Below are 12,170 nucleotides of genomic sequence, written 5' to 3' on the forward strand. Positions count from 1 at the left end.
CCTTAAGAACCACTTTTAGTAAAGTTACTCCTCCATTCTTTCAGCTGAAATGAAGGAAACACAGAACTTCATTCTGGTTAAATATCAAGGTAATCTTACCCTTTCTTCATCAATTAGAAATAATTCTCTAAGTTTTCATACTGTTAATTTGATCAAAAAAAAAAAAAAAAAAAAAAGGAGAATAAAATGTGTAAAAGAAAAAAAGAAAAAAAAAAAAAAAAACACGACTGAGTAAAAGACCAGAAGACCATCTAGCAGGTGGCAAGTATCATTTATTATAAATAAATACTAAGGTTATTTATGAAATGTTTTATCGAGTGAAAGGTTTTATCGAATGTCATTTTTTTAGGTAATTTAAAGATATCATTTTTTGTGCACTAAAAATATTCAGTTACTGAATTAAATTTTCAGTGAAGTGAATATTTAAAAACATTTTAAAACGATCAATCATAAAATTATAATTATCTTAACAAAAAATGTTTTTTTTACATCTTTTGGGACTTCTATTAATATTCTAATAAATATAATCCTGTGCATTCATTAAATGTAAATTAAAGCTTCAAAAGCAGCAACATAACTTTTACTATTATAACAACAAAAAAATTTAAATCATTCTGCGCTGATGTGGAAAAGAATTCTTGCATAACTATCATCGCGGTGCACCATGATAATGATGCACCATTGAAGATAATTTAAAAACACAAAAAATTGCAAATTAAAAATGGTTACAGAAAAGCATGATTATTTAAAAACGGCCAGCTGGTGAGTGAGATCAAAATAATAAAATTAATTGTAAAATTCCTGAGCGAAAAAATAATCCATTATTAATTGAACTCATATTTCATCTCGGTGTTCTGAAATAGCAATGAGCAAATAGGTATACGAGAAATTTTATCAATTTATGCCAGTGAATCTTTTAGGCGATTTTCAATAACGAAGTCAAAGTCCTCATTTCAGTTCCGCTTCGTAGATACTGGGAACAATCATACTCGCCAATTCTGACACCTAAAATATAAACTCAAACATAAACGATCATGTAAAAACTTTAACTTATTTTAGCAGAAGAACATTTTTCACACATGCTTGTCGTTATACCTACAAAAAAGATGGGGAAAGTAAAGAACTGGTAAGTAACATACCTGGTCGCTCTTCTTCATAAAATACCTCAAAGCTTCGATACAATACTTTCCTTAAATTTTTAACAATTTAAAAAATTTTAGTACATTTTTTTAAAACATTTTTAGAATAATCAATTTAACAGCTTAAAATGCAAAAAAAAAAAAAAAGAACTTTACTGGCTTCAGTGGATTCTGGTAGATCTCCGATCACATGCAACAAAGCTGAGGAGATTTCAAATGTGTGATCTTCATTTATCTATGTAAATAAATAAAAATGAGCAAAAATATTTTCTTTCAAAACTAACAATAATCATTATTTATTCATTATTTACTTTTACGATAGACAAAGAATAAGCCAGGCAGCATCCAGCTTCTTTTATCTTTTCACCAGGTCCGTCTAAAATGCTGGACACAGCCAAGTTAACAATAGTGCGAAGTAGAGAATTGATTGCTAACAAATGATTGCGCAATTCATAAACACTAAGTAGATTTGTAAGCTAAAATAAATGATAAAACGTTGTGAAATAATAAGCATTGTGAAAGCTTGTTTTTCATATAAATATATCGTTATAAGCTAGTTTCAGAAGTGCATATCTGAATATATTATTGTTATTCACATAGATATGACAAATCAGGCTGAAAACACATTTAATAAAACTAATTTAATTGGTTAACTATCAAAAAGTTCAAAGTGCTTCTCATTAACACAAATTGATAAAATACCAATTAAAGATTAAGTTTCTGATGTCCTGAAAAATCTGATATTGCTATAAAATTTAAAATAATTCGAAATTCTGTAGCAAAAAAAAAGGCTAACATAAAAAAGTACTGTAAAAAGTAATGAAAAGCTGAAAGAAGAGCCCAACAATGGAAGCTGACATTTCAAAAGTTAGTAGCAGAAAAAAATCATCATTTTAAAAACTGATACAAAAGAAACCAAGATTGATGATCCACTGATTGTCCACATTAATGAAAAATTATTTCCTGCAATAAAAAACAGTCCAGAAAAAAAAGACTATTTCAACAGTTAGCAGATTAAATCTTTGCAATATCCTTCATCTGCATTTAAAATAGAAGATATCAACTGAGTTTTTTTATTTTACATGGCTTTAGTAAAAATTACTTGAAACTATTTTGACCGAAAATAAAAATAATCTCAGGGTTTTTAATGAAGAAGCCGTTGCTGTAAATTGTTTTTGCTGTAAATTGTTTAACAGTATTACATAAAATTTTTAAAAAGTGATTGTGATAATTTAGAGTCCTATTGTGATATCATACTCCAGAAGACTGGACCCAAATTAGAGGGGTAAAATATTGAATTCAGAAATTGAAACAAACTTGAAAAAAGTGATATTAGGTCAATAAAAAAAAAAATGAAGTTGAAAAAACTAACAAAAAGATTATTCAGAAAAACTTTAAGCAAATGGAAGTTCAATTGCAAAGCATTAAGGATAAATGGATAAAGAAAAAATTTTTAAATCCGCTTCGAAATTTTTGCACAAAGGGGAAAGAAAGTCTATACAAAAATGATGAAATAGCAGAGGGAATAAAAGATGTTGATTTTTCTGAATTTGTTTTATTTACAGTGACTAAACAAGAAACAATTTGTGAATTTAACACAATATCTATAAATCTGGACACAGGTTTAAAATGTGTTTATATATCCACAGTTTTGATCCAATCCTCACCAAATTTTTCTCACACAGGTCAAACTTTTCCCAAGGAAGCTTTCAGGCCAAGTTTGGACCACCCTGGACTCCATGTTTAGGGTGCTTATGACTGGAACCAAGTTCCAACCCCCTCTAACCACTCCTTGCCCCTGGTGAGGAGGTGATTACAGAGCTAATAATTTTAAAAGTTCTTACCAGTGAAAAGATTGTAAACATGTGTTAGCAGTTTTTTATGTCACATTTTGAGGGATATTTTTGGAAAAGTATATGAAATAAATGACAAAATTTGTAAAAACAGTTTTTCGTTTGGAGAGAAGATTATTGTGATTTATCAATGTGTTTGTTGCAAAAAAGCTACATTACCAAAGTGTGGTTTAGTTCCTAAAAAAATGACTACATAGCTACAAATGCATTTTTGATTAATATAGTAAACTTTAACATCTAATGGCTGGAAAACCCGGCACATTGCAATGGGTATGGCAGCTAGCTAGTTTGTGTGTGTGTGTATACACATTTAAAATCTCTTCCCGGATTACTAACAACAACAACAAAAATACAAAATGTAACTAAAGAATTATGAAGAAATATCTGATTTTTACAAAAAAGTATTGTTTGATGCCACTATCTTTTTTAAAGAAAGTTCTTTGGTCTAATGAATCCCAGTTTAACTTAAAAAAATAAGATGGAGTACAAAGAACTTGGCAAAAAAGGGGAGCAGCTTTTCATTTAAATTGAATGAGAGAAACAATTAAACGTGGTGGAAATGCGAGTGCTTGGGGTTATAAGGTATGGCATAGTATTGGTAAATAAAAATTTATTTATGAAAACATGAATGTAAATTTGTGTATTGATATATTGGACCAAAATTTAAAAAACTTAGATTAGGAAGCAATCTTGTGTTTCAACAAGAAAATGATCCAAAACACAGTGCTATAAAAACTCAAACCTTTTTTAATAAAAATGACAAAAATCTTTTAAAATGGTCAACACAAACCCCTGGTTTAAATCCAATAGAATTTAGAGAAAGATTTTTTAAAAAATATATCAACAAATAAATAAATGTTATAAGTTTTCTTCCAAATAAAATTCTCCAGAAAAAAAAAACACATTTTCTGTAATTAGTCTAAGCTACAATACTTGGATCTAAAGTACCAAATTTACTTAAAAATAACTCTGTACACTTAAATTCTGTTCATACTCTGTGTGCATGCCTGAGTGCATGAGTGTGTGAAAGAAAAATGAACACTAGAACTTACAAATTGAATTCTCAAAAGTTTAATTTCATTGAAGTTTCCACGCTGAAGTTTGTTAACAACCTGTAATATTATTTCATCACCTAAAAATAAAAGGAGCAATAAGCTTGCTGTGTTTAAGCTCATATATTTAAGTTCGTATATGCCATTTTTATTTTTGCATTTTAACCCTCTAATCTAGGGAAAAAGTTAAAAATCAAAATGAAACAACTTTTGTTCAAGGAGTATTTTTAAAGCTCTTTTTAAAAACACTAAAAACGTAACCAAGTTTTTCAAAACATAGTCAATGATATGTCTGACTGCTTGATTACTGACACATACCTTCAGCATATTTAAATAATTTTGGTATAACAATAGCACAGGATCTCAAGACAACTAGAAGCGATTTAAAAGATTGCACATACTCGTTTTCTTCACTTCTCATTTCTTTGCACAAAGAACCTAAAATATTCAACTCAAATCAAGTTTAAGCTGTGACACTAAAAATTATACCTTTAAGTAAAAAATGGTGCAACAGTCAACTCAAATTCTAAAATAGTTGCAGACACAATTTTTAACATGGAGTCAAAGCTCAATACATTTTTGCATGTTTTTTTAAGAAGAATTTCATACTTAATGTTGCAGTTATTTCTTTTCTTGTAGCATCTTCAAAGCCAAAATCAAACTCAAGTCTATCAAGTACTTTTTGTAGTTTATTTAATGAGTCAGAACAGCCTTCAAAGTTTGATTTCAAATAATTAATACTTGATGCAAGCTAAAAAAATTTTTCGAATTTTAATTCATTCCAGAGAGTATATATATATATATATATATATATATATATATTCATATGTATATTTAATACTAAAGAGTATGTAAGGTAGCACAGAATTAGCCAATATTTTGTTAAAAAGTAGTTGTTTTTTTAGTAAAACAACTACATTTATATTGGATAGACATTACATTAACTAAATTACATAGTACATCATAAATATTTACATTATATAATGCATGCTTTTATAAAAAATGAGAAATGAAAAAATGAAAAAAAATAATAATAAAAACAACTATAAATATTTAAGCATGAATCTAAATTGTTAATATCTAAATATATCTATATATTAATATAATTAGTTAACATATTTAATTAATTAATATGATTAATTACATAGGTTTTATATATACATATATATATATATATATATATATATATATATATATATATATATATATATATATATATATATATATATATATATATATATATATATATATATGTATATACATATTGAATGAAACTTTAAGTAATGTAATATAAACCAAGCTAATTATTTAGTTTATATAATAACAATAGTAATAATAATATATTCGCTCACTTATTCTACGCTGTATTGAGCACTATTACTGAAATATTATTATAATTTCTACAATACTACAATGCTATATTATCGCTCGTTCAAGTTGAGCACTCTCTAATATATTCGGTTACATTAAATAATTACAAATTTTGAAGAAGCATTATTTCAACTATTCGATGAAGAATGTACCAGTACCATCCAAAAAGCAATACTTAAAATATTTAATGGAGAAAGTCGAGTTACTTATTAAACGTATGAGATGGAAAGCTTCGACGTGCAAAAATAATCCTAGCCAGAAGCCTGTTACCATTATGATCTCAAATCAAGAAAATCCCCACCACAGCACCCCGATCTTGTAAGTTTTGAAAATGATTTGCTTAAGCTAATAAAGAATATCTCATTTACTAATATTCAAAATGATTTTCAAAGACAATTGCATCATGACATTGCAAAAGTCAAATCTTCAAATAACTTGTTCATCTTTGCAGATAAAACTAGAAACATATATGAACTAGATAAGCCTTCGTATCAGAAGCTTTATGCGGAAAACATTACTAAAATTTACAAAAAATCTGATATAACACAGTATAACAGTATTAATATGGAGGCTAAAAAAATTGCAAAAAATTTGGACATAGACGATAGAATAGAATGTCTAGCATTGAACTCAGCATTTATTACCCTAAAAGATCACAAGGATAATTTTGCCAACAATCCTCAGTGCCGTTTAATAAACCCTGCTAAACCAAAACTCAGGAAAATTAGTAAAGCTTTATTAGATGATATTAATAGCAGAGTGAGAAAGGCCACCCTTGTACACCAATGGCATAATACAAAAGTAATTGAGTGGTTCAAGTTCATACCAGACAAAAAACTATGTACTTTTATTCAATACGAAATTAACAAGTTCTACCCTTCTATTTCAAAACAATTACTTCATGACTCTTTAATGCACGCTAAGAGGTTCACCATAATTCCTGATGAATCAATCAACATCATCTACCATACTAGGAAAACTTTACTTTTCGCAGGAAATAATATGTGGAGCAAAAAATCAGACGACTCTGATTTTGACGTTCTATGGGAAGTTTTGATGGAGCCGAACTGTGTGAGTTAGTAGGCCTATACATATTATATACTATTGCCAGTGAATATGGGCTCAACAACACAGGACTATATAGAAATGATGGTCTCTGCTGCTTTTATAATATCAGCGGCCCTCAGTCAGAAGAAATAAAGAAAAATTTTGTCAACATTTTTAAAGATAAATTCAACCTTACTATTACTATTAAATCTAATTTAAAAATTGTAAACTTCCTCGGCACCACACTTAATCTCCTTTACAGTACTTTTCAACCTTACAGAAAACAAGGAGATAACCCTATGTATATCAACATCAACTCCAATCACCCACCTAATATTAAATTGATGCCAAAAATGATTTCTAACCACATCAGTAATATATCTTCAAATAAAGAGGTTTTTGATAGAGCTGCACCATTTTATAACAACGGTCTCAATTCTTGTGGATTTAAAGGAAAACTTTTTTTCAATCAAAACATGCCAAAACGTAATGCAGGATCTCGAAAACGAAACCTTATTTGGTTTAACCCTTTATTTTCACTGAACATTAGGACAAACGTAGTAAATTTCACAAACTTTTTAACGTAAAAGTTAGTTACAGCTGCCTCCCAAATGTTAAGAAAATTATTACTGCTCATAACAAAAGAATTCTAATACTACTGACAATAATAGCCAATCATGCAATTGCCGACAAACCACTGCATGCCCACTAAATAGAAAATGCCTTAAGAAAAACCTTATTTGTATTTGCAATCTAAAAACTCAACAGCAAGAATAGGAGCATTAATATGTTGGGCACACTGAAAAAACCTTTAAAGACAGATGATATAAGCATAGAAATTTTTGTTATGAAAGTAAGGCAAATTCCACTGAACTTTCTAAATTTGTATGGGAGTGTAAAAGTAAAGGTTTAGAACCCATCCTTACGAAGAACTTTCTCAATCAGGCAGAACCATTTAAGCCTGGTGGCAATTACTATAATTTGTGCTTGACCGAAAAGTACCACATTATTACTTCGAAACTAGACTTGCTCAATAAAAGAATTTTAACAAAAAACTTTAATGCCATCATAGCAGACACTCCATAGCACTTTTTTTGTATTTTTTGTCGTTATGTTTTGTTTTTTTTACGGTTTATAACATCTGATGATCGCATTTGCGTGAAACTTTAAGTAATGTAATATAAACCAAGCTAATTATTTAGTTTATATATATATATAACATCTGATGATCGCAATTGCGTGAAACTTTAAGTAATGTAATATAAACCAAGCTAATTATTTATATATATATATATATATATATATATATATATATATATATATATATATATATATATATATATATATATATATATATATATATATATATATATATATATATATATAAACTGCTCTACAAAATTAAGAATAATTATACCTCTGTATTTTCTTCATAGATTTTCAATTTGTGGCTGATTTCTGTGTTACTGAGGGTTTCACTTGATACAAGTGGTGTGGGTGCTACATCTGAAGGTCTAAGAAAAAAGATTGCTATTGATTTGCATAATACTCAAAATTTTAACTTGTGTTTTTACACTCATCAAAAAACTTTCAAATCTTAAAGTTAAACTCAAATAAAAAATAGAGGCAATCAATCAAGATTAATCAGTTTAAATTAAGTTCTAGTTATTTTTTAGTTTCAAGCATTTTCATTAATTGAAATGTATGAATTAAACTTTATATTAAAATTTGTGATTCATAATAAAAAAAAAACAACTTTATAGGTTTTCAAAGTTAGTTTAAGCACTTAAGCATTACATTTGAAGGCAAATGATGTGTAGTTGTGACTTTAGATCTACACATCCTTGCAGAGTTTGAACTTTGCAAGGATTGCAAAGTTGTTTTTTTTAGATCATTTTTTATATACTAATAACTTAAGTTGTATTGAAAGCTTCTTCAGCTTCTTGTTTTAAAAAACTCTTAAACAATTATTTTTTTTAGAAACTGAAATTAAAATGATGTGAGTTTAATGTGAGTTGCCAAACATTCAAACAAAATCAAGTAAAAATTTAGGACATTTTGAGTCTTTTTCTGAACGTTATGAAAAGTAATAAAAAGTGAGCTACTCTAACAAACTTTTCAAAACTGCAAAAGTTGATTTAAAGCCCACTAAAGTTTGAAAACTTTTTGGTCACATTCCTCCTTCCTAGAGATGTTTTTAATGAAACAAATATTTTCACAATTCAATAAAATAAAATTTAATGCATAGCTATTAAGATGTCCAATGCCCGTACCTACCGGTTTTCTTCATTAGCATCAATATAAAGTTCAAGATTTGTTTCGTTGCCACTATTACCTAAATTCATAAAACCAAACTCATGCGATGCGTCTAGTAATTGGGGCTGAACACGTACATTCTCAAAAAATTGCCCAATCATTGCTCCAAATGGTGTTGACATGACTTCTAATGGAAGATCAGTAATATAAGACGGAATCTTTTTACCAGTGAGAAATTGTGCAACTTCATTTGAGAATGTGTTACAATTATGGTGGAACAAGTGATACTTATCATGACTAAATTAAAAAATATCACCAGTTTAAAAATACATATCGCTAGTATAAAAAGGACAAACTATAGTTACATAAAATCAAATGTAATGTATCAAACAATTGTTTATTTCAATTTGATTGAGCGGAACATGAATGCATACTAACTATAAACAACAAAAACATAACAAGTTTGTTTATTATAAAAAAAAATTATAATCATATTTAATGATTTGATTATTTAAATGATATAAATAAAAGATTTTGCTTATATGGTGTAAGTTATATATATATATATAGTTTATGCTATAAAACAATTAAAAAGGTAGGACCATATATTTTATTTTATTTTTTTTTATTATTACTTTATAACTTCAAAAGGTTAGTACTACTAACTTTTAGAAGTTATTAAGTAATCAAAAACTTCAAAAGAAATTACATGAACTTCCTTGAAATATTTAGTTAAAAACTCAAATCTTTGCTGTCAAAAAGATAAGGTTTATGGATTACCATTGTTTATTGCAAAAGATTTCTGGAGAACCAGGACAATTTCTGGCTTTTCTTACAACTTCTTCTACACCTTCACATTAGAAAAGTATTATCTTGTTTTAGAATGGCCAATTTTTGTAATATCTTAGTGACAAAATGCATCTTTTTGTGTATCTTAATATTTAATCACACAAACAAAAAACAAACTTTTAGTAAAACATGTTAAGTTCTCTGTTAATATGAAACTTCATAACCATTGCACCTTTCCTGAAAACTAGACGGAGTACCATTATTTTAATTCCAACAACTAAGCTTTCAAATACAATTACTAAGCATCTATTGCATTAAAGTGTTAAGCTTGCAAGAGAAGTATTCTATAAAATGTCATTGTGATATTATAGCTAAATCTGTCATTTAAAGGACAAATACATTTTCTCTGATTTTTAACAAATACTATTGAATTATTTTTTATCTTTCAAGTAACAATGTACTTTTGCGCCTCAGATTATTTTCTTGGAATAATCCTGAAACCTGCCTAAGTGAGTACTATTGATTATAATCAAAGAGGTTTTCAAAAAAAGATATGACTGTACAAGATTTAACATATAAGTGAATAGGAGCCTCTAGAATCTTTGGAATACTCATTAAGCTGATGGAAACCACAGTAAAGTTAAAAATATTTGATGCATTTTTTTTACCGTAATGATTAAGTTAAACATTGTTTGAAACTTTGAATCAAAGTTTATAAGAATTTGTCACTTTTTGCAGTGGCACACTCTAATGGACCAATCCTTAAAGCAAAATTTAAAACATAATTCAACTTAAAAAAGAATTTTCATTTTCCTTTTGTATGCAACCAATAACAGCTAAGTAAGATGGTAAAAATGTATCACTATCTGTGATAATGGGAATTAAATTCATATTCAACAGTTCAAAAAAAAGTTTTTAAAACTTATAAAATTGCATTCACTCTACAGAATTTTTTTTTTTTAACAACTAAAAAAAAAAAGATTAAAAATGGTTTAAAAACCTAAATGATTTTTTAGACAATCCTCTCAAATATTCATGAAAAACACTCTTTGAAACGGTTGTTTCACCAAGTATGATAGTTTCATCAGGGGCTCCAAGAATAGTGCCACACTAACAAAAGAAAATGTTAAGTGAAAAAAGAAAAGAGAATGATAACTCAAGTTAAGTAACTTATAACTTTTATTGGAATACAAAGAACTAATAACTCCTACTGGAATACAATCTGATATTCCACCTCCTCCAAAGAAATACTCTTTATCAAAAACAACAATTGATGTATGCCTGTAAATTACAAACTTTATTTAAAAAAGAGAAGATACCAAATAAAGTAAAGGAAAGTAAAAATAGTAGTTAACTAGCCAAAATACAACAAACCATTTATACTGATTAAAATAAAAATGAATTTACCAGACTCCATCTATTTGTTTTCCTATAATAAAAAGACAACTATATAATAGCGAAGTATTTGGTTGCTTTTTAATCTATATTAACTAAATTAACAGTTTTTTAAAATATGTAAACAAATTTTTAAAAAAATCATATTTCAAAGTGATTTGTGTCAATTAACTTACCAAGTAAAGGTAGAGACAGTTGACTTGCCATCCCTTTTGATATGTCATATATATATAAACTAACTTTTACCATATTTTAACTTTTTTTTCTCTATTTTTACGTAGGAAAAAAAAAATCTTAACCTTACATGTATATTCCAGTAATTTTAGTAACTGTATAATAAATATATATACCTAGCTACTTAGTTTCAAGAATTTTAAATTTTATGTCTTAAAACTTTCTCTCATTCATTTTATTAAAAAGAGTGAAGCTACATCAACTAATATAACATACTCAATGCATTATATAATTTTTCTTTACAGAATACCCATTCCGTGGTTTTGTTTGCCACACATCAAAATTTTCAGCCGTTTAATCCGCGACTTTAAAAACCTGTCATATATCATTTCTCATACATCACAATTAATCTTCCTCATTAATAAAAAAAGAAACATTCTTAATTTTTGTTATTGTTGTCTTAGTATTCATCTGGAACATATCTAACTCATTTTATTGATCTCATTTAACTGTCTAGCTTCAATTACCTAATGTTATATAAGATTTTTTTTTTCTATAAATTTTCGGACATGTTTATCCTTAACAATAATCTTGAGATTCACAAAGTTATTTTTAGCAAATTTAATAGCACATGAAAATTAGATTTTAATCAAAAGTCAGATTTAATGATACCTAAAGAAGCACTTATGAAGGTGTTAAGTTTTAACGCTCTTTGTTTTTTAACTTGGTGAAGCTCACAAAATGACCTCCAGGGAGATGACCTCCAGAGAGATAGTTTCAACAATATAATTCTTGAGGTTTTGGAATTTACTTTGTTTTAAAAACAAGTCCAGTATTAGTCTAAAATTATAAGTATGGTATTAAAAGCTATTGCTGAGTCTCTAGTTAGAACTTTTTAATACTTAAAAAACGCCTTTGGGTGGACTATAAAGGGTGTTGAATCTTTAAATTTGCAGTGTCCAATAATATGCACCATTCACAGGGTGTAATTATTTCTCAACAACAAGAGCCGTTAATGTGAAAGTTTTTTATGTAAACTTGTGAAAGTTTCCCAATTTCCATTTTTAAAAAAAGAAAGCAAAAAAACGACCTTT

At 27.6% G+C, this 12,170-nt stretch overlaps 1 protein-coding gene across 2 annotated transcripts; it reads right to left on the reverse strand.

The window, feature by feature from the left end:
• Positions 1 to 450: 450 nt before the first annotated feature.
• Positions 451 to 11,424, reverse strand: LOC145192889 (uncharacterized). 2 transcript variants are annotated; one of them, XM_090073262.1, is made up of 13 exons: positions 11,079 to 11,424; positions 10,915 to 10,936; positions 10,719 to 10,788; positions 10,508 to 10,617; positions 8,740 to 9,015; positions 7,880 to 7,976; positions 4,654 to 4,795; positions 4,363 to 4,482; positions 4,045 to 4,124; positions 1,451 to 1,615; positions 1,296 to 1,374; positions 1,140 to 1,189; positions 451 to 1,005 (listed from the first exon to the last, which is right to left on the reverse strand). In XM_090073262.1, exons 1-13 carry the CDS (start codon positions 11,149 to 11,151, stop codon positions 949 to 951), a joined length of 1,341 nt encoding a protein of 446 aa, XP_089929388.1. In that variant the 5' UTR covers positions 11,152 to 11,424; the 3' UTR covers positions 451 to 948. The 2 variants fall into 2 exon arrangements, with proteins under 2 accessions (XP_089929388.1, XP_089929389.1); XM_090073263.1 differs by lacking the exons at positions 10,508 to 10,617; positions 10,719 to 10,788; positions 10,915 to 10,936; positions 11,079 to 11,424 and having other exon boundaries at positions 8,736 to 9,015.
• Positions 11,425 to 12,170: the final 746 nt, after the last annotated feature.

Source organism: Hydra viridissima, unplaced genomic scaffold, assembly GCF_058129835.1.
Source record: "Hydra viridissima isolate aposymbiotic clone 2 unplaced genomic scaffold, HvirCarnegie_v1 scaffold_15, whole genome shotgun sequence".
Lineage (NCBI taxonomy): Eukaryota > Metazoa > Cnidaria > Hydrozoa > Anthoathecata > Hydridae > Hydra > Hydra viridissima.

Excerpts from the sequence above, each read along its gene's own strand:
- LOC145192889 (XM_090073262.1), bottom strand. The coding sequence starts at position 11,151 with ATGGTAAAAGTTAGTTTATATATATATGACATATCAAAAGGGATGGCA. Across the intron at positions 10,618-10,718 it reads GAATATCAGATTGTATTCCA|TGTGGCACTATTCTTGGAGC; the intron begins GTAGGAGTTATT and ends TTCTTTTGTTAG. Across the intron at positions 7,977-8,739 it reads GATGCTAATGAAGAAAACCG|ACCTTCAGATGTAGCACCCA; the intron begins GTAGGTACGGGC and ends CTTTTTTCTTAG.